Here is a 23040-nt window from a genome sequence, read left to right as displayed (position 1 = left end):
CGATGATTCTAATATGGTTAAAATGGAGTTTGAAGTTACAATGGGTTTGTATAGGAAGGGGGCGTGTCTGATAAAATGAATATCAAATATCTAAATACTGAATTGAGCAACTTAAAAACTGTCGGGGGGGCTCACAAAGGCCTGAGTAGATGACAAAAATAAAAGTTTTTTTGAAAGTGAAATATCCCTTTAACTTGGTTTCCTTTATAGATTATTTTATTATTATCATCAATGTATGATGTACTGTTCCTTGGAGGAGTTTAGCTTATTATTAATTCAGTTCCCACATTGACACAATAGTATATGAAAAAGTCATAAAATGAAGTGATGCTTTAGTTTAAACAAATGCCATACAGTACTGTTGTTGATAAAGTTATCCAATTCCATAACACTTTATATAATACGTTTTTTTTTGCCTAAATTGTTAACAGTTATGTTTTTGTATTTAATTCTTGATTGGTGTTTGTTACAATAAATGGAAGTGGTTGGATTCAATTTACGTAATTTGTTATCCCTGCGTCACTAGAATAGCTCAAAACAAAACAGAATGTAGTTCACAAGTATGGGGCTCTGTTTGAGAAAATACGACTTTACACTCATAGCATGCAGCATTATTGGCTCAGCCTATAATGCTGCATGCTATGAGTGTAAAGTCGTATTTTCTCAAACTTAAATCAGCTTATCAAAGAGCAGTTGTGGTTGTGGTCATAATACAGCATTGTTTGACAAACTTGTTGAAGACTTTATATCCATACTTAACAGTCCATAACGTAACAGTCCAAAGTTGAGAACAGAAAATGTAAAAAAAAAAAAAAAAAAAACGGTTGTGGTTGATTCAATTTTGCTATTTGATCATCTGAAACTAAGAGACTAATATGACAAAAAGACTATGATTTTTTTTTTTTTTAAACAATTTTTATCCCGCAATTTTTGTAACCCATTTTTTTCACCCGGTGCCAATTTCCTAAGTGATCCTGGGCGCTACACCAGCCCTACACCAGCACTACACCAGTCCCCCACAGCCAGGGAGGCCAGGGCCGAGCTCATGCTTCCTTCAGTGCATGAGAGCCAACTGACCTTCTTGTCACCTGACAGGGGGGAGTTTCCCTGGTTGGACGTAGCGCGTGGAAGGAACACGTTATTCCAACCAGTTCCCTTCCCCTCCATCAGGCGCCCCGGCTGTCATGGGGGAGGCGGTATAGCGACCAGGATTACTACATGTTTTTGTGAGGGTATTAACTACCCTAGGAGACACAGGGAGAACATGCAAACTCCACACAGAGTAGGCCCTTTCGCCAACCCCACCCTGGGTATGGGCGCTGATGACGCGGAGGAGAAGACACGCCCCCAGCGCCCACAGCGTCCCTGGTGGGAATCGAACCCAGGACCTTCTAGCTGTGAGGCGACAGCGCTACCGACTGCGCCAAAGACATCGCCTAATTGTCGAGGTCGGAGCGCCAGAATATGAACGTTCGGCCAATCACAGAAAACCACACGCACCGGGAGGACGGGATCGACTCCTGCCCGTGCCAACTTTGTTTAACTGTGGCTCTGCTTGCTTGCAACATATATACTGTACATATAACGTAACATACTCTTGTATTCATTGCATCTCTCATTCTAGACTTACAATTGATGAGATGATCAAAGCATTAATAATTACCACGAGCCACCGAGGGCACGTTGAGCCACGCGTTCAACGATGTTGTAGGCAGCCGATAATGTAACATTACAGTAACATTAACCTGATCAAAGCAGAACAAGAGCTTTTACTGGCTGACATATTAATGTTCCTGCATGGTTTCTTTCCGACAAACAGCTAACATTGTCCAATTTTCTATTAAGTGTATAGCCTACATTATATTTTGGCTATATGTGATAAGAAGAAGGAGTGTATACAATTGTAGAGTGTGATTGTGAACGCTTTCCCTAACTCTAACCAAACTCTGTTAGTTATGTAACAAATAGGCAAACTCATCATTGAGCAATAAAATATTATTCATGCTTATAGCCTATACTCTGCATAATGTCAGGGTATAGCAGCATGATGTGCTTATAGCCTATACATTTGTATTTCTCATTCGGAAAACATTCAAATTGACGTTGAGATTAAAGCATTAATCATTAGACATTTGGCTCTGTACTTGTTTTTTTTGCCCTATACACCACCAAACTTCTTAACCAAAAATAGCAGATCTACAAGCTGTTGCAGCATGACGCATTGTCAGCTTGTACATCGGCTATTTTCGGTGAATGTAGGCTACCCCCAAAGGATGCTGTATAGCGTAAAAAAAAAGAAGAAAAAAAGAGAGAGAAAATGTTCTATCTCACATAGATTTGGCGGACCCCCTGTAACTACGAGGACCCCCTAGGGCCTAGGGGTCCCGGACGAAAATCTGCTATTTTTAAATGGCTGAAATGTGTATATAGGGGCTGAAGTGGTTAATGTATGTTCTATAATAATAATCCAAATCTATAAAGTAACTTGTCATTTTAACTAAAGTTTTCAAATAATTGTAGTGGAGTAAAAGTATAATATTTGCCTCTGAGATGTAGTGGAGTAGAAGTAAAAGTACTGAAAATTGGAAATACTCCAATAAAGTATAACAAAATACCCCCAAATTGTCCGCAGAAGACCGCATGGCTAATTTATATGCACGAGAATATGCAAATTACCGGTCGCATGCTAGCCACGTCTTTGCTAGCCATGGATTACAACCGTCATGGATGAACTTCAACCTGGTGTTTGCACCTTTCCTTTACTGCTCCATTCATCTACATAAACGTTCATATCACAGCATGACATGTTGTCAGCTTGTAGATCGGCTATTTTCAGTGAATGTACCCCCGGATGCTGGTTATAGAGAAAAAAGGGGAAAAAAGAGAGACAAAATCTCAAATAGATTTGGCGGACCCCCTGTACTGTAGTAACTACGAGGACCCCTTGGGGTCCAGGACCCCCTTATGAAGACCCCTGCTCTAGGTTAACATGCTATGGTTAAAAACATGTTTTATATTTTGGCTAAAATATTATATTATATTATATTTTGGCTGATAAGAAGAAGGAGTGTAATACAATTATAGAGTGTGATTGTGAACGCTTTCCCTAACTCTGCCCAAACTCATCTTTGAGCAATAAAAGAATATTCATGCTTATAGCCTATACTCTGCATAATGTCAGGGGTAGCAGCATGATGTGCTTATAGTAGCCTATACATTTGTATTTCTCATTCGGAAAACATTAAAATTGACGTTGAGATTAAAGCATTAATCATTAGACAATTGGCTCTGTAGGCCTACTTGTTTTTTTGCCCTATACACCACCAAACTTCTTAACCAAAAATAGCAGATACAAGCTGTCCCAGCATGACACATTGTCAGCTTGTAGATCGGCTATTTTTGGTGAATGTATAGGCTACCCCCCCAAAATAGGGATGCTGTATAAAAAAAGAAGAAAAAGAGAGAGAGAGAAAATGTTCTATCTCACATTGATTTGGTGGACCCCCTGTAGTAACTACGAGGACCCCCTAGGGCCTAGGGGTCCCGGACCCCCGTTTTTACATCACATCAGACGGCAATTTGTTTTGTTAATGTCTGTCTTGCCTGTCTAAGTGACTCTAATAGGTAGTCTACATTATATTTTGCTTATAGGCTATAATATAAATGTTGACACTATGATGTTGTTTCCCCTAACCTAACTCCCTAAACTCGTTTAGTTATGTAGCTAAATTGGTCTACAATTTTGGTCTTACAATGTTGGGAAGACCGCATGGCTAATTTATATTCACGAGGATATGCAAATGAGCCGTACGGTCTTACTCTACATGCTAGCCATGGATCACATGACGGTCGTCTGTTACTGTCATGGATGAACTTCAACCAGGTGTTTGCACTTTTCCCTTACTGCTTCATTCATCTACATAAACGTTCATATTTCAAATATAAAGGGCTGACCCCATGGCCATGGATGTTAGAATTATGTTCGGGCCCTCAGAATTACCCGTATTTTCCGTATTGTTCAATAAAAAGCATTTTAATCCGATTGGTGGCCATTTTCTCATAGAGTTATAAGGTATCAGAGTGCAATTCACCTTCCAACCGATAGGGTCGCGAAGTTGAAAGCTTGTGGAGAAAAATGGCCACCGATCGGATTCAAATGCTTTTTATTGAACAATACAAAATATACGGGTACTTTTGAGGCTCCGTACATAATTGCAACATCTGTGGCCTTGGGGTGAGCACTTTATATTTGAAATCCGAACGTTCATGTAGATGAACGGGTAAAAAATGGGACGCGGATTGGCTGTCTGTGGATTCGGGGAGGCACTGTAGCCTACCACAAACAGCAGATGACGCGTTGTCAGCTTGTAGATCGGCTATTTTCAGTGAATGTACCCCCCGGATGCTGGTTATAGTGAAAAAAAAAGAGGGACAAAAAGAGAGAGAAAATCTCAAATAGATTTGGCGGACCCCCTGTACTGTAGTAACTATGAGGACCCCTAGGGGTCCTGGACCCCCTTATGAAGACCCCTGCTCTAGGTTAACATAATATGTTATGCTTTAAAACCTATGTTTTAAACCATAGCATGTTACCCTAATATAATGTTGATACTATGACAAACTCTTGTTTCCCCTAACTCATAAACTCTTTTAGTTATGTAGTGATAAATAGCTTACATCATTGTGAGCTTGTAGATCTGCTATTTTCGAATGGCTGAAATGTATAGCCTGAAGTGGTTAATGTGTGTTCTGTAATAATAATCCAAATCTACAACTTAACTTAAGTTTTCAAATAATTGTAGTGGAGTACAAGTATAATATTTGCCTCTGAGATCAGATTTAGTGGAGTAGAAGTAAAAGTACTCAACAGGAAATACTTGGAAAACAAATGCCAGCCATGGATCATATGACGGTCGTCTTTTACGCTCATGGATGAACGTCAACCTGGTGTTTGCACTTTCTCCCTTTTTGCTCCATTCATCTACATAAACGTCCATATTTCAAATATAAAGTGTTTACCCCATGGCCACGGATGTTACAATAATGTACGGGCCCTCAAAAGTACCCATATCTTCCGTATTGTTCAATAACAAGCCACCAATCGGATTAAAATATCCGATCGGCGGCCATTTTCTCATAGAGTTGTAATGTACCAGAGTGCAATACACCTCCCAGCCGATAGGGTCACGTAGTTGAAAGCATAAGAAAATACGGGGGAAATGGCCACCAATCGGATTAAAATGCTTTACATTTAACAATTCAGAATATTCAGGAACTTCTGAGGAAACGTACATAATTGTAAAATCCGTAGCCATGGGATAAGCACTTTATATTTGGAATATGAACGTTTATGTAGATGTACGGACCAAAAAGGGAGAAAGTTTAAATACCAGTTTGAAGTTCATCCATGACAGTCAAGATATGACAGTCATGTTTCAGGGCTATAAACTCATACATGATCGTTTTTTGCTGTTCTCTAATAAAATACAAATACAATTACTAGATCATGACATACCATTGAATGACAAAAGAACAAGCTGACAAAGTGTAAAAATCAATCAAATCAATCTTTATTTTTATTTAATCCTTGTTGTAATCCTTGCTGTTTCCTCAGGGCTCCTCCTTCTTCCTCATCTAGGAATGGGGTCTGGGAGTTGGGGGAAAGATTTGACTGGTCAGTGAAACAGTAAATCCAGGACAGAGATTGGCCGCTGCTCAAGCAGTGAATGACGGGGGCGGGTCCAGGAGTTGGGGGAAAGATTTAACTGGTCAGTGAAACAGTAAATGCAGGACCGTGATTGGCCGCTGCTCAAGCAGTGAATGCAGGACTGTGATTGGTCGCCCGAGCAGTGAATGGAGGACCGCGATTCGCCGCCCAAGCAGAGAATTAAGGAGCACAAGCAGTGAATGCAGGACCGTGATTGGCTGCCCAGAAGAGACAAAGAAGTTACTGCAGGCGCCACCGTGCCCCTTTAAGACTATGAATTTTAATGACATTACATACTGTAGGCTAAAACAAAATATTTCTGTTTGCTTTCAATGAAAGTGTAAATCTGGTAAAGATTTTCTAACCTAAATCTCAGTTGTGTCTAATGAACCCTGATCAGAGGTCATTTTGTCAGGGGAAGGACAATGATTGTTTTAGGATTAGGCCTACTTCTGATTATTAAACAACATGCAGGTAATAGATAAAGCTTAGATTTGTTAGAATATCTTATCAATACATATTTACATTTTCACAGACTGCGCATGCACCATGCCTACGCACTTTAGCCACATAGCAGGACAACCCTACACAACCCTACAGTGTCTTGTATACGTTTTCTTGCTTCCTTTTTTAATCTCATAATGCAACAACGATGTGAAAAGGCCACTCTAAAAGAAAGAATAAAAGGTACTACTCTTTAAATACATAGATACAAGTGTAACTTTGAGATTTATAGATTGTCAGATTGTCACATTTCTTATATTTTTTATTTTTTTCCTTATATACTATAACTCCTTTTCTTGCATTTTATTGAAATAAACCTTTTTTTGTAATAATAATAATTGTCTGTATTGTCCCACAGGGATTTTCAGCTTCAGAGTCTGTTCCACAGAAAACAACAACAATGTAGCACAACAACAATACATAAAGTCCCCAGGATACACAAACCAACATATCAATACTGAAATGTAGAAATACTCTATTAAGTAAAAGTCCGGAATTAAAAATTTACTTCAGAAAAAGTACAAAAGTATTGCCATCAAAATGTACTTAAAGTTCCGAAAGTAAAAGTACTCATTATGCAGAATGTCCCTTTTCACAAGTTTTCAAAGAAATCTTTTGAAAATAGCAGATCTACAAGCTCACAATGCATCGCACCGCGAGGCGTTGTGAGCTTGTGCTATTTTCAAAAAGCCGACGTATGTATATGGCTGAAGTGGTTAATGCATGTTTTGTAATTATAATCATAATCTACAAAGGAACTAGAACTAAAGTTTTCAAATAATTGTAGGGGAGTAAAAAGTACAATATTTGCCTCTGAGATTCAGTGGAGTAGAAAAGTAGAAATACTCCAGTAATATTCCAAAATGTTACTACTTCATAACACCAAGACAATAAATACATAGTCCCAAGGATACAAAAACCAACATATCAGTGAGGCAGTTTCAATGGCTGAATGGACAAACTCCTACTAAAACTAACTTTTAGCCATTTCAAAGTTCTGTATCTTCGTCCGGATGGCGTGAGAGTACGATTGAGGGGATGATCAGTGTCATCGCTATTTTGAGTTCATATCAGACAGTGTGGGTGTGGCAAGGCCGATAATCTCATCGCTGTAGGGCCTCACACTTATAATCTGGCCATGCATTAACATGCTCTCTATACTTCACATTCTTTTCAGCTGTCCTGGCATAGCAGTCCTATGGGGTTAAATACATTAATATCAGCTGGAAACCAGCAGAGGTCTCTGGTGAGTTGAGGATCGAGGGCAGGAGGCTCAGTTCCAGGAGCAGCTCTTCAGGCCATCAAACTGGTCTTTAACATGCTGCAGTTGCTCCATAAGCTCAGCTGGAGCACCATTCTGGTCCAGTTTCTGTTTGATCTAAAAGAAATGGAAGCAAACCCCCCATATTCAGTTCAAACTGGCTCATACCGTAACTCCATCAGCAAAACAGTTCCACTTCCTCATGAACTGAAAAAAGCATGCCTTTCAGTAAGCTTCACATTTCCTGTGACTAAAAATGTCACAACGTTTTGAGACGTGACGCAAGGTTACATTTTGAGGAGTTAGATCACTGTTGTCGTGATGTAGACATTTTAAAAACAGTGACATCCATTTGTGACGCCCAAAATGCAATTATATTAGGATAACGATGACATCGTAGAACGAATGCAAAGACTTTAGGGTAGTCCTTCATATTGGGATAGTGATGCGACTGCTTTTAAAAGCAGTGCACGTAAGTTTGTCAGCGGCCGTTCTAACCCATACATTGAATTTAGATTTTCCCAGATATACAGTATTAGTAGGCAGAGCAGGGGCGTAGCCACGGGTGGGCTGGGGTGGCCCACCCACATAGAAAGCTGGCCCACCCACATAGAAAGCTGGCCCACCCAATCGATTTTGCAATCGATTTAAAAATAATAATAAATACAAATATTTTTTTTGATAATAAATCGGTAAAATCAGGCAAAAATAAGAATTAAATAACATAACCCTAACCTAACCCTAACCCTAAAACTGATATAAAGTAACCAAAAACCGGAAAGCAAGAAACAAAATCTGCCCAAAAACCGCTACGCCACTGAGGCAGAGATCTCAGATCGTCTGATAAGCACACAAATAACATGACTGTGAGTGTGCACTTCCTTCTGCCAGTACAATGTGGTCTCTTCCAAGAACACCCCGGTGAATATTCGTCTAAATAATGTGTAAGCTAAAGACCATGTAGCTGGAGAGCACTGACACACTCTGTATAAGACAAGCATAGGCGAGTTTTGCCTCTGCCACCGGGGGGGGGGGGTTTGTTTATCATATATGTGACATATACGAAATTTGCCGCCTGCATATGTCTCTATATAAGTACATATATATCCATACATGTGGCATATATGTGGACATAGAAGAAATATATGTGCATATATGTGGATATATATTTCCTATATCACATATATGCACATATATGAACCTGAATATGGCATATATGCAGCATATATTCTGCATATACTTGCCATATATTGGCAAAAAATATATATTAAAAAATAAAAAAAAAGCAACAAAAAAAGATATGCCCCCCCCTAAAAATCGACAATGAAGACAAGGAAGCGTTTACCTCGGCAAAGTATTTCTCTAGGAATTTGTACAGTTCTCTCAGGGCAGCAGATTCATCAAATTCATTTTCATGTTTCTGAAAGTGAAGCACAAAGAAGTTAGAAATTGAAGTGCAACAAAAAAGACTTTCATTTCTTTCGTCACTGTAAATGGACTACAGTACCTTTGACTCCTCCATCAGGAAGTTGTTGAATTCTGAGCTGCTGATTGGCGGTTGGTCTCTGACCTGCTTGAAGAAGGCCTTCACTTCCTGCTTGAACTGTGGCATATCTTTGGCATACAGGAGCTTATTTGTTGGTGCATGCTAGGAAAAAAAAAGCAGAACATTAGACAGGGTGTAGGGAAATAAGAGTTTTGATGACTAAATATTGCACAGATTTCATTTTAAGGATCATTGCAGAGCAATGGTACTGTACTATTAGCTGACTGGATATTGCATACTGTTTGCCATGATCACAGCATCTATAATATATCTATAGTCATTGTGTCTGGCATCCAGAATTTGTACCATCAGATGTTTCTTCTCTTTTAAAGGATTGTATGGATGTTTATATTTTGACATTTGAATGTTTTATCTATTATACAGTATCATTTTGATAATGATCCGTCAATGGAACCAGCATACAAATACTGGTGATATCCTTTCAAATTAGTTTTCAGTGTTAACGTGTGTTACTGTATGTATTTGACCAGAGACCGCGTAATAGTTCTATCCCACCTACGTCTGTAAGCATCTGTCTACCCCCCTTGTTGGCTCAAACTAAACCAGAGTTATAGGTGTATCCCAACAATTCTCCTTTGTCTCACAAAGAAGGATATCTCTGCTGTCCGGCAGGAACCAGCTAACTCCAAAAGGTTCATTTTCAGGAAATGAAAAAAGTTAGTCAGGAGGTTTTGTTCATCAAGAACAGCTGAATGGACCTCCAAGCTCACAATGAGGTTGGAGGTCAAAAGGGGGTGGAGCCTGGAGTCAGCTAAACCAGCTAACTCCACCCCCCTTTGGTGGAGTTAGCTGGTTTAGCAGAAAGTTTGAGGATCCAATGGAGTTAGCTGGTTTTGTCAGAAGCGCTTTTTAATGCTTTTCATTGGTTCAATATTTTTCTTACCAACACACAGACATAAAGGGTGTTCAATGGCCCTGATTTATGGGGAAAAAAATGCAAAAGCGTCAAAATGGAGTTGGTTTCTGCCGGACAGCAACAAGGAGTGTACTGCACAATCCTGAGTGTTAATTTTACACTTACAGATACAGTAAAATTGACACTCAGGATTTTTACAGAAGTCCTCTCCTTGCACAATACATTACATATCATTCATGTTATACAGATTTGTACCTTCCCCAGCGGTGTCTCTGTAAGGGAGAAAGAGTCCATGAATGCCTGCGCTATGACAGACAGACAGCCATCCAGATGTGGACTTTTCTCCATGTCAAACACAAACTGAGGGTTCTTCAGGATATTGATCCAGAAACGCAGCAGTAAGCTGAGAGGGGATGGGACCAAAAAAAGAGCAAAGTTAACAACGTTCAACCTGGTGTTGTAATTCTGGGCATGTCATTATCTAGGTGGATTTTCTTTTTCAAAAGTAGCAGATCTGTAAGCTCACACCATGTATATTGGGCTTAAACCCCAGCATCCATGCACTATAGTAAAGAGCCAAGAGGTCAGCCATATAGGGTTTAAGACAACGTCTTCCTGCGTTAACCACTTAGTATAGAGCCCTGAGGTCAACCATTTATCATAGGGTTTAAGACAACTTCTTTAACCACTTAAACCTTAAGTGGTTAACGCAGGAAGAAGTGTGGATCAAGATACAGCATGAACACACACATGCTCTATCAGTATAGATCAAACTTCCCCTTTCTGCAAAAAACTTCCTCCATGTACGCTAAAGAATGCAGCGTATGATAACTCAGATAATAATTTAGCCTCTCAACCGACTATAGCCTAGTCACGTTTACGTTGAACCAGTGTTTGTTTGATCAAGATTCTTGACCACAGACCACATTAACAAGACACTGATTTTGCGCAGGGCTATACTCTTGCAAGCAAATCCGCTTGACCGATTAGCGGTGATGGACGAAGTCCTCACATTTTGTACTTCAGTAAAAGTAGCAATACCACAATGTAGAAATACACTGTTAAAAGTAAAAGTACCAGTATTAAAAAAAAGTATTATAAAACATAAATACAGTGCCAAAACAAGTCCTTTATATACTGTAGCAAGCCACTACCTATTGGTCTTCCAGATGTGCAAGACATCAGGGTCAGTGATCTTCTTAATGTCTGCCTGTGCATCCAGGAAGTCAAAGAAATATTTGATGGCATGCGGCGCTTTGCCATGGGGCGTTCCCCAGATATCCCTGAACAGGTTCTCCACAAAAGAATGAACTGACACCTGACAGAGAGAGAGAGGACAGCCATATTTTGTCTATAAATCATGACTCATGTACTGTATGTTTATTTCTCCAATTACTGTAAAGCCACAGAATGAAACTCAATTTTGGTTAATAGTAGCTCATCTACTGTGTGTTGAAAGGTTTCACTTGTAAAACGGTGTATGTGAGAGACAGAGAGGATGGAAGGTTGTGCATAATAATGATTGTGAAAGAGGATGTAGCATTGCAATCGCTTCCTCTTGCCTTAGTGGAGAGAAGCTTAGTGAGGTGCACTTCCTTCAGCTTTAACTTCTTCCTCTCCGGGTTCCCTTTCTGGTCCTCAGCTACATCTGGGTCAATCTGCAGACAAGGGACAGTCAATAAGAAACAGTTTATATCTATGTACTGCATACAAAGCACTAGATACAATGATGTCAGTATTTTGCCTCTTACCAAGTGGAAGTATTTTACAGAGAAGTTCTGATCGTCTAAAAAATGAACAGAAATCAGAGGTTATGAGCAGTGGTGGAAAGTAACTAAGTACGTTTACTTAAGTACTGTACTTAATAAACTTTGCACAAGTACTGTACCTAAGTACAATTTTAGGTATTTGTACTTTACTTGAGTATGTCCAATTTCCAATACTTTTACTTCTACTCCCCTACATCTCAGAGGCAAATATTGTACTTTTACTCCACTACAATTATTTGAAAACTTTAGTTCTAGTTGCTTTTCAGATATAAATGATGATATTATGAAACATACATTAACCACTTTAGCTCTATTTTATATATAGGCTATTTGAAAATAGCCGATCTACACAGCCTATCTCACAATGCGTCGCATCGTGACGCGTTGTGAGATTGTATATCTGCTATTTTCAAACAGATACTTTTACTTTTGGTAATTTAAGTACATTTTGATGCCAATACTTTTGTACTTTTACTCAAGTAGATTTTGAATTCTGGACTTTTACTTGTAACAGAGTATTTCTATATTGCAGTATTGGTACTTTTACTTAAGTAAAGAAGTTGAGTACTTTTTCCACCACTGGTAATGAGAAGCAGCAGTGTATTGAAATCATGCAAATCGTTTTTGGGGGGGTGGGTGCAGCCCTCAACAGTTTTCTTGAGAGAATGACTACATAACAAATAGGAGCAAATGGACTGAAACAGCCATCACATGATAGCAGTGGATTCACAGGATTCACAAAGACATCTTTTTAAGCTATGAAGAGCAGCGTTTTGGCCCTGGGCTGCATCTTTTATTCACAAATGGTGGTTTTAGTGGTAGGTAACTGTGGTGTATTCTCAACTGGGTTAAAGGTGATAGTTTGTCAGCACTGCTAAATATGGTGCTGAGTCTGCTGACTATGGTTAATGACTATGGTGCTGACTATGGTGCTGACTATGGTTCATTACTATTATGCCGGCTATGGTGCTGAATATGGTTAATGACTATGGTGCTGACTATGGTTAATTACTATGGTGCTGACTATGGTTCATTACTATTATGCCGGCTATGGTGCTGACTATGGTTAATGACTATGGTGCTGACTATGGTTAATGACTATGGTGCCGACTATGGTTAATGACTATGGTACTGACTATGATACTGACTGATGATGACTATGGTTGATTACTATGGTGCTGACTATGGTTAATGACTATGGCACTGACTATGGTTAATGACTATGGTTAATAACTACGGTGCTGACAATGGTACTGACTATGTTTAATTACTATGGTGCTGACTATGGGGCTTCCTATGAAATGTAGTGGAGTGAAAGTTATGAATATCCAAAAATACAAATACTCAAGTAAAGTGCAGATCCTCAAAAAAAATCACTTAGGCACAGTAGTCAAGTAAAAGTACTTTGTTACCACCATTGGAAATGGCACCTTTCTAAAAGGTGGAAATTCACAATTGTTGTTCAACAGCACTTATTGGCCTTAACAATGAACCTATTACCCTTGAGGCTGCCCTGAGGACTCAGAGGAGGATGAGGTTTCTTAGAAAGAACTTTGATTGAAGCTCCATCAGGGACCTGGACAGACAGACAGACAGACAGACAGACAGACAGAGTTATAAGTTAACCACCTACAGTAGTCAGTGTTGCCAGGTCTGCTTATTATAATTTCCCCCAAAGAGTTTATTTGAAAATAGCAGATCTACAAGCTCACAACGCGTCACATCGCGACGCGTTGTGTGCTTGTAGATCTGCTATTTTCAAATAGCTGATGTATATGTTTAACGTGCTCAGGTGGCCCATAGTCGCTTCTTTTGGGCTTGTTTTACTAGACCTGGTTGCTTGTTTCTCTCACAGAATCTGGCAACATTGACAGTAGTGCCTTTTTGGGTAGGAAGAAGTTCTATTTCAAATTCAAATCCTTGTTAACCTTTCCTTTTCTGCTATATTGCTCCAACCACAGTCACTGAAAGCCCTGAAATGTAAGCCTCAGTTAACAATGCTCCAATGTGTTTTAATCCAATATGACAGTCTGGTCTGACCTTGCCATCTGGCCACCAGCCATGGTTGAATCTTATCTGTGTTTTTTAGCAACCAGGCCAGTCTCCTGACAGAGACACAAGAGTGCACTGAGGTTCCAGTGATCCCATTACGAAGCCATTACCAACCTAGCCCCTGGTAACGTCTCTGTGCTCTACACTACAGCATGTGGTCTGATAACACTAAATAATAACTCGACAGCAGCCTTAAGGCGTGTTAATCACATCCTGGTTGGTTGTGTAATCTCAAGTCTGTTTTCTATATGGGACCCATGACTTTGTAATGCAGAAACTCCTTAAAGGGATATTTCACTTTCTTTGGGTCATTTTATCATCTACTCAGGCTTTTGTGAGCCCTCCAGACATTTTTTAAGTTGCTTGATTCAGTATTTACTATTTAGATATTTGATATTCATTTTTATCAGATACGCCCCCTTCCTATACAAACCCATTATAACTTCAAACTCCATTTTTAACATGTTAGATTCATCAAAAACACCCGTCCTTGGTTCTGGTGACTCATCCTGCTCTCGAGTCCTAATACGTGAGGGGGGCGTGTTTTTAAAATAAAAAAAATAAAAAAAATGAAAAAAGTAATTGAAAAAACTTGGTCTCCTCGCGTATTAGAAGTCACCAGAACCAAGGACGGGTGTTTCCAGTTAATCTAACATGGTTGAAATGGAGTTTGAAGTTATAATGGGTTTGTATAGGAAGGGTGGTGCGTCTGATAAAATGAATATCAAATATCTAAATACTGAATCAAGCAACTTAAAAACTGTCTGGGGGGCTCACAAAAGCCTGAGCAGACGATAAAATGACCCAATTATTTTCTGAAAGTGAAATATCCCTTACTGGGAAAGGGGGGGAAACATCATGCAGCAATTACTATATATTTCCTGTTTGATCACTTGCAGCTAGTGTTGATTTCGTTGACTAAAACTATGATGAAAAATGTTCGTCGACTACCTTTTTCCACTGACGAAAACTAAATAAAAACTATATGATGACTAAAACTAAGACTAAATATATTGACAATTTCGTCAACAAATAAAAACTAGACTAAGATGTTAGTGAGGGACTAGTGGAGAAGAGATCCAGTGGAACTGAAAGACAAGTCATTTTATGTTTGGTTGCGCTCGGGTGTTGTGCTCTGAAAATAGCCGATTTACAAGCTCACAACGCGTCGCAGCGCGACGCGTTGTGAGCTTGTAGATCTGCTATTTTCAGCATGCAACCAAGTGTAAAATCAGCCATTACGATGCCATCAAGGCACCGCCAAAATACATTTTAGTCGACTAAATCAACTGTACATTTAGTCGACTATAATCTGATGATATTTAGTCAACTAAAACTGACATAAACTAAAACATTTCAGATGATTAAAATATGACTAAAACTAAACAGAATTTGTTTCAAAAGACTATGACTAAAACTGAATCCAAATTTGCCGTCAAAATCAACACTACTCGCAGCTCTGTTTCTCACCTTGTAGTGTTGGAGGGTGTTGAGCATGGTCATGTCATTCAGAACCTCTGAGCTGGAATCTACTTCCTCCAGAGCGACAAATACCCCGTCCTTCTCCAACTCTGTGTCAGACACGGGCAGTGGTGGAAGAGGTATACTCAGATATTTTACTTAAGTAGAGGTAGCAATACCACAATATAAAAATACTCTTGTTACAAGTAAAAGGCCTGTGTTCAAAATGTTACTTGAGTAAAAGTACAAAAGTATTGGCATCAAAATATACTTAAAGTACCAAAAGTTAAAGTAATAAAATGTTTGAAAATTGCAGATTTACAAGCTTGTAGATCGGCTATTTTCAAATAGCCTAGGTATAAAATAGTAGTTAATATATGTTTTATAATATAATAATTTATTTCTGCAAAGTAAATAGTAACTATTTAAGTTTTCAAATAATTGCAGTGGAGTAAAAGTACAATATTTGCCTCTGAGATGTAGTGGAGTAGAAGTAAAAGTACTGATAACTGGAAATACTCCAGAAAAGTAAAAGTACCTCAAAATTGTACTTAAGTACAGTACTTGAGTAAATGTATGTATGATGCGGTTTTCAAATAATGATCTTAGATGAATACAGATTGATTCAGGGGCTGTTTCTGACCTATGCGTACGTCCCTCAGTGCAGTGTTGTAGGGGAAACCAAACTTAGCCTTGAAGGTGGCGAGGATCTTCTCTTTGACCTGCTCCACTGTGTCACAGCTGAGCGCGGTGACCTCCAGTGGTTCACTGACCTCCCCGTCACTGCCCACTGTGAACAGCACCTTCAGTTTCTGTAAAGTGTACGACACAGAGACAGATGACATAGGGGTGTCAGAAAAGAATCGATTTGAATACGAATCGCGATTCTACTGTTGGACGAATCAGAATCGATTCTCATTTTCAAAAAAAAAATCTTGGATTTACCTTGTGTTTAGTTGATAAAACCTTTACAATTATAAAAGCTACATAAATGTACTCTGCTCTCATGCCAGCAGACTGGAGTAGATCCTGAAATCCTATGTTTTGAATCGAGAATCGTTTTGAATGGAGAATCGTTTTGAATGGAGAATAGTTTTGAATAAAAAATAAACGTTTTTGAATCGAGAATCGTTTGTTTTGAAAAAATAACGGAATCGTGACCCCAAGAATCGGAATCGAATAGAATCGTGAGATAGCAGAAGATTCACAGCCCTAGATGACAAACAGTATGTTGTGGCTGTTTGCTTGTTTCCAGGAATAAAGTGGCGACTATTACAATTTGATTTGTTTAATTTTTAAAGGTCCTTTTATGGCTTTATTAATATTACAATATACTAGACCATACCCGGTCGACGCATCCGTGGGGGGATATGCGCACATGATCTGGCAACCCGGGAGGCAGTTCGTCCCATAGCTGGGCAGCCCCGTAACCATGGCGACAGTGTTTTACACATAAACGCTAATAAGAAGCTGAGATTTGATGAAATTGAAAAACGGGCTTCACAGTTAAGTTCAGATGGTAATGGTCAGTGGCTGTGTGCAAAATCAGAGCAATTGGTCCAGCCACTGAGGAGAACCGGGTAGCTTCACCTACTCCCAGTACAGACCCACTACAGACAGAGGTTACTAGAATTATAGTAGGATACTGTACGGGTCTGTCTCACTTATCATACCTCCTGTAATTAAAGATGCTCTAAGATTATGCATTCATGACTGATGGCATGGTCACAAACAGCATAATCACTTATTTCCTAATCAAAATTGTATTATTCTAGGGGTTATAGCACGAGAGAAATGTGAGATAGGAGTTATGTCTTTAGCTTACTGTTTATCTTTTTCTTTTTTTTTATCCCACGATTTTGTAACCCTTTTTCACCCGGTGCCAAATATCTAAGTGATCGTGGGCGCTACACTCCCCTCACCAGCCTAGGGAGCCCAGCTCATGCCTCCTTCAATGCATGACCTTCTTTTCACCTGGGAGTTTCCCCGGTAGGACGTAGCGCGTGGAAGGAACACGTTATTCCAACCAGTTCCCTTCCCCTCCATCAGGCGCCCCGGCTGTTATGGGGGAGGCCTTACTGTTTATCTTACTGGTATCTACTAACTCTCAACCCTTTCCTCTTTCTTTAGGTTGCTTGTGGTTGCATGTTTAAAAATCACTTCTGTAAAATGTAGCAACCCGCTTGAAGGTTTCAGCAAGATTGTGGCTCACAACAGAAGCTTCCTTAAAATGAGCCATTGTGCATAGAAAATCACATCATATATCATACTAGAGAAGACATATGGTCTGTGATCTTTCTGAGGTGAGATTAAAGTGCAAGTCAAATAGATACATACAGTAATAGTGCATCAAGCCAACAAAAGAAAATATTTAACCAGCAGTGTCACCTGTAAGCATCTTATAAAGACTAATAGAATAAGGGCATTATTACCTATTAATGAATGCTTATTACGAGCACCTTAGTATATGTTGTTAATTACCAATCCAATATAATTAACTCCATCAAATTATCAAGCTACATCTTTATATACAATTGGCAAGCCAGGGGGTGGAATTTGTGTGGTATGTGTGCGACTTAATAGCCTGCAGCTAACTTCTATGGCACAACACTTGTCCAATTCCCTCCAAATGTTGCACAAACATTTATCATGGCTCTGGCCTTTGAACCGTCTAATTTCAATTGTTCAGTTTACATTTATATTAGTTTTGGCCCCATATTTTGGTCAGTAGGTCACGCACATAAAAAGCAAACAGAACACATGTATGTATGTGGGTGGGCGTGTGCGCTCATCTGCGTGCTGCTGTGTTGGGCCAAATGTGCGTAGCATTTCTCATTAAATATGTAGCATAAGCACAATAATTGTAATAATAGCACTATAGGCTACTGCTTTATTTTTAAGCCTGCATGTTTGTTATTTGTAAAAGGGCTGTCCGCCCCCCTTGCTTTAAAGTTGTCAGATTGGCTAGGCAACACATCAACAGAGTTTCATTTCGTTATTATTTTACTGGCTATCATTTCACCGGAACTATTCATATCATAGGTTTCAGTCTCTCCACTGTTAGCCTATTTCCTGACCTATATATGTAGATATAATGCTGTACGAAATCTAATCAGTAACATAAATCGTTTCTTATGGGGGTTACTGGCACAGGGAGTCGTTCATAGACATGAAAATGTTTGAGAATCACAAGCTAACAGAAGTGATCAGAAGCAACTTTTTTACCAACCACCGTATGTCATCAAGGCACAAACGCACTCATGCTATGTTATACACCAGGGGTCTTCAACAGGGGGTCCTCAGAGCTACTATAGGGGGTCCGCCAAATCTTTGTGTTATAGGATTTCGTTTTTTTTACATTAACCACTTGAACCCTAGAAATCCTTTTCTGAGGGGAACATTAGCCAAAAACAGCAGATCTACAAGCTCTCAACGCCTCGCGCTGCGAGGCGTTGAGAGCTTGTAGATCGGCTATTTTTGGCAAAGAGGCTATAGGTGTAGAAGGAAAAAGAGCAGACTAAGTAAAAAAAAAACTTTAATCTGAAACACAATTTTATACAATATAGAGTAGGGGGTCTCAGCTAGGGGGTCCTTGGCCTGAAAACGTTGAAGACCCCTATTATACACAAGAGAAGAGCCTGTCTGTGTGTGCAAGTATTTATTTGTATATACCACAGAGGTGAAGTCCTGAGCCTGCCACAGGAGCCATTCCTCACTGAGTGTGTAGAGAGCCTTCTCAGTGACAGAGTCCACTGGTCCTTTGGATATCTGCTGGGTCAGGGCGCTCACTAAGAGGAACAAATGCTGTCCCACCCTTTCCTGGAAGAAACGGTCACCATCCGACAGATACACCCACATTAAATTAAAAGGTAGTGGCTTCTGAACTGGCAGTATTAAACCCACGGTGCAAATGTGTGCATTGTGCAAATAGCATTGTTGATTCCGTCGACTAAAATTATGATGAAAAATGTTCGTCGACTACCTTTTTTCACTGACGAAAACTAAATAAAAACTAAGCTACGATGACTAAAACTAAGACTAAATATATTTTGTCAACAAATAAAAACTAGATAAAATGTTAGGGAGGGACTAGTGGAGACGAGATCCAGTAGAACTAAAAGACAAGTCATTTAGTTCTACTGTTGCGCTCGGGTGAAAATAGCAGATCTACAAGCTCACAACGTGTCGCGTTGCGATGCGTTGTGAGCTTGTAGATTGGCTATTTTCAGCATGCAACCAAGTGTAAAATCAGGCATTACGACGTCATCAAGGCACCGCCAAAATACATTTTAGTCGACTAAAATCTTTAAACTATTTAGTCGACTAAAACTAGACAAAAACTAAAACATTTCAGATGACTAAAATTGGACTAAAATCGGAGCTTGTATAAATTGTGTACCAGTGGTAGTTCAGGAGCCACAACCTAAATCGGTTTACAGAATGGACTCTAATCTGTTTTCAAGTGGGGCAACAACACAGCAAATAAGACAGACAGACAGACCCTGAGGAATCCATAGAGGCAGATGGACATCCAGTTGGTGAGCAGCTTCTCCACGATGGACTCTGTGCGTCGCAGCATTAGCTTGGGCTGGGTGTTGCTGGGCTGCTCCATCAGCGCCCTCAGCAGCTCCTCCATCACCTGGGTGAGGTAGACCAGGTCTCCATGAAGAGCTACTGTCAGCAGAGAGGCCACAGTACACCTGGGGACAACACAAATTAACCTAGCATCTCTTGTTCTAAGCCTATAGATTGTGACCTTGATCTTTGTCCCTTTCAACCCCAAACTCAATTGTCTCTTGGCAGCGTCCTACTGTCATTCCCTCCATGTTGCATGAAAATCTGCACATTCTGTAAATAGTCAGATTAACTACTGGTCAATCCATGCATTCAGGTATGAATGCATAGAGGGGAAACACATTTTCACCGGCACATCAACATAAAGTGCCGTTTGTCTGCATCAAGTACTGTAAGATGACCTCCATGTCTACAGTATGAATGGACAGCAGGTTAACTGAAAAAACAACACTGACTTGTCTTTGATGGTGAAGTTCTTCTGTTCTTCCAGTGCATGGACCATGGATGTAAGGAACAGCTGGTCTTGGATCAGTTTGGAGAGGGCCTGGCAACACTCCTCAGGCTGCGTCTTCACCACATCCTGACCACAGGACATATATACTGTAGATAGTTCTACTGTATCAACCCCATCTCACACGACTTAGTATACATTGTACGGAGGTGTCATTCCGTGCATAGACAACTGGAAAACCCGGAAATCCGTGCATAGCTGCCTCGCATCTCCCCCATTGTGACTAAACCATTTCGGAGGCGCGCAGTCTCAAGCAAACTGGAGCCACGTGAGGGACCACCGAGCGAGCTAAAGCGAACGAGTTGCCGTCCCGAACGTTGCGACGTTCCCTTGAGCCTACTCAGCGCCGTTTTAGTTATGTACCGATAGGCACAGAATTGTACATTATGTTGTGGGGACTGCTCTGCTTGCAACTGGTTACGCCCACCGTGGGACTCGGCGTACATAATATGCACAGATTTTCGGGTTTTCTAGACGACTATGCACGGAATGAGGTGCATTGGGTCCGTGCAATGTATACTACATTCTGTGAGATCAGGCTGACTGTATACAATGTTGACAATGTAAGATCTCTGTTCTACATGTAAAGTGCCTTGAGACAACTCGTTGTGATTTGACAATAAAATTCAATTCAATTCAATTCAATTCAATTCAATTCAATTCAATTCAATTCAATTATACCCATGATTGAGAAAAGCATTCTATAACGCAGACACATCAACAGTCCGATTTTACCTGGCCAATGTCTTTGATAAAAGATGTCACCAAAGTTCCACCCTGGAAGTTAATTGAAAGATTGGGTTTAGAAAAATAAAATCCAAAGAACCCATTTATCAGATTTTACCCTTTTTTCAAGCTATATTGTACCTCAGGGAAGAAGATTCTGGAGGCAAAATGCTTGTAGTCCAGGAAAGGAATAGTTCCAACGTTTTCTATTAGGGCCGACCCCTCTGTCTGCAGATCCACAAAACCTGAGGACCAGGATTTAGTTACGTTTAAGATAATGTGATTGACAAAGTGTGTGTGTGTGTGTGTGTGTGTGTGTGTGTGTGTGTGTGTGTGTGTGTGTGTGTGTGTGTGTGTGTGTGTGTGTGTGTGTGTGTGTGTGTGTGTGTGTGTGTGTGTGTGTGTGTGTGTGTGTGCGCGCGCACGACTGTGACTGTTCGTGGTGGTAGTTGTTGGATAGAAATAGTTTTTTTAACTGACCTTGTCTAATATCATTTCTGATGTCGAGCTCCAGATCTTCGATGCGTTTGTTCATCTGAGCTGTAAGTTTCTTTTGTTGATTGCGATGCAGGAACACCGCAGCTAAATGGCACAAACAAGGCGAGTGAATTAAACCATCAGCCAAATTAATAAAATGTTACACATAAGTGGCAGTGGATACTATAGAAATGGCTTACTTACCAACAATACATATAGGCAGTAATATGAGCAGTAATAAGAGAAATATCAGCAGAGAACCGCGATTTTCATTTTCAAGGGGGGGGATTTCTTTTCCTCCAAATTTGATCTGAAATGCAAGAGTAGCTCAGTGTGTTTCTTCAAAGACTGAGTGTATCAAAGATAGCTCAATATAATTAGATTGTAAGCTAATAATATTCACCTGCAGGGCCTGAATTTTGTCATCAGCTTTATTTTGTATCTTACAGATGAAAAATTCTGCCCCGATACTTTCCATAACACACTCGTACTTCTTGTTGCCCTGAAGTGCCTGAACTGACAACTCAGCCAAGGTCATGTTCAGTTTGTCAGGCTTTTTCTGAAAAATCAACAAGAGAAATGTTTACCTTTATGAATGAATACAGTATATGGTCTCTGTCGGGTGGAAACCTCATATGTCACAAATATTCAGATTCAAATTCAAAAATAGCAAAAGTGGCAGATCTACAAGTGGCAGAAACGTGTCGCTTCATGCCATGTTTCGAGCTTGCAGATCTGCTACTTTTTGTGCTTTTGTGTGATGCTGTAGTATGATGAAGTAGTTCATTCATTTACAAAAAACACAAATAGTTAAAATATGGAGAAGGAGGTTTCTGTGTGCCTCTTGCAGTGGTGTAAAGTAACTAAGTACATTTTCTCAAGTACTGTACTTAAGTACAATTTTGAGGTACTTTTACTTTACTGGAGTCCAGTACTTTGTCCATACTTTTACTTCTACTCCATTACATCTTGGAGGCAAATATTGTACTTTTACTCCACTACAATTATTTGAAAACTTTAGTTACTAGTTACTTTGCAGATGTAATTTATTACATTATAAAACATACGTTAACCACTTTAGCCCTATTTTATACATAGGCTATTTGAAAATAGCCGATCTAGAAGCTCACAACGCGTCGCAATGCGACGCGTTGTGAGCTTGTAGCTTGGCTATTTTCAAACATTTTAGTACTTTTACATTTGGTACTTTAAAGGTTCTATGACATTCATTTTCACTTTAAAAAAAAAACCTTTTTGGGGGGGTTTTATGACCTCAATTACACCCAAAACTGAACTTTGAACATTCAGTGGATTTTCTGTGGTCTGGGGTTTTCTGAATAATTAGGCTGAAAAGTAATCTGAGATTGGCCCTTGGATAGTGAAGTCACAGGCCATTAATCAATCCCACCCACTCCCCTCCTCGCCCCTCCCCTCCCCTATCCTTTCCTTTGGGGGGGGGGAGCAGAGGTGATGATTGACAGGCAAAATCCCTCAACAGCGACACCCGCAGGCAAAGATTTATTTTTTCATAGCAGTTGAAAAGGCTTTAGAAATGTCAGAAAAAAACACCTGCA

General features: G+C 39.8%; 1 protein-coding gene across 1 annotated transcript in view; it reads right to left on the bottom strand.

Annotated features, from left to right (window-relative positions):
* Positions 1-6097: 6097 nt before the first annotated feature.
* Positions 6098-23040, bottom strand: part of plxnc1 (plexin C1) — a 25827-nt gene continuing 8884 nt past the window's right edge. The window contains exons 14-31 of the mRNA XM_084049453.1: positions 21870-22025; positions 21671-21776; positions 21470-21571; positions 21131-21234; positions 20999-21040; positions 20208-20332; positions 19679-19877; positions 18850-18996; positions 15821-15989; positions 15187-15287; positions 13165-13240; positions 11647-11681; positions 11458-11553; positions 11050-11213; positions 10151-10298; positions 8980-9120; positions 8818-8892; positions 6098-7589 (exon numbers count right to left, since the gene is read on the bottom strand). Coding sequence (XP_083905579.1) covers positions 7485-7589; positions 8818-8892; positions 8980-9120; positions 10151-10298; positions 11050-11213; positions 11458-11553; positions 11647-11681; positions 13165-13240; positions 15187-15287; positions 15821-15989; positions 18850-18996; positions 19679-19877; positions 20208-20332; positions 20999-21040; positions 21131-21234; positions 21470-21571; positions 21671-21776; positions 21870-22025 — 2091 coding nt within the window. The 3' untranslated portion in view covers positions 6098-7484. The remainder of the gene's footprint in view (positions 7590-8817; positions 8893-8979; positions 9121-10150; positions 10299-11049; positions 11214-11457; positions 11554-11646; positions 11682-13164; positions 13241-15186; positions 15288-15820; positions 15990-18849; positions 18997-19678; positions 19878-20207; positions 20333-20998; positions 21041-21130; positions 21235-21469; positions 21572-21670; positions 21777-21869; positions 22026-23040) is intronic.

Source organism: Gymnoscopelus microlampas (assembly GCF_963454915.1).
Source record: "Gymnoscopelus microlampas genome assembly, chromosome: 23".
NCBI lineage: Eukaryota > Metazoa > Chordata > Actinopteri > Myctophiformes > Myctophidae > Gymnoscopelus > Gymnoscopelus microlampas.
Note: the sequence above shows the minus strand (reverse complement) of the source record. Positions and strands in the feature narration are given on the sequence as shown.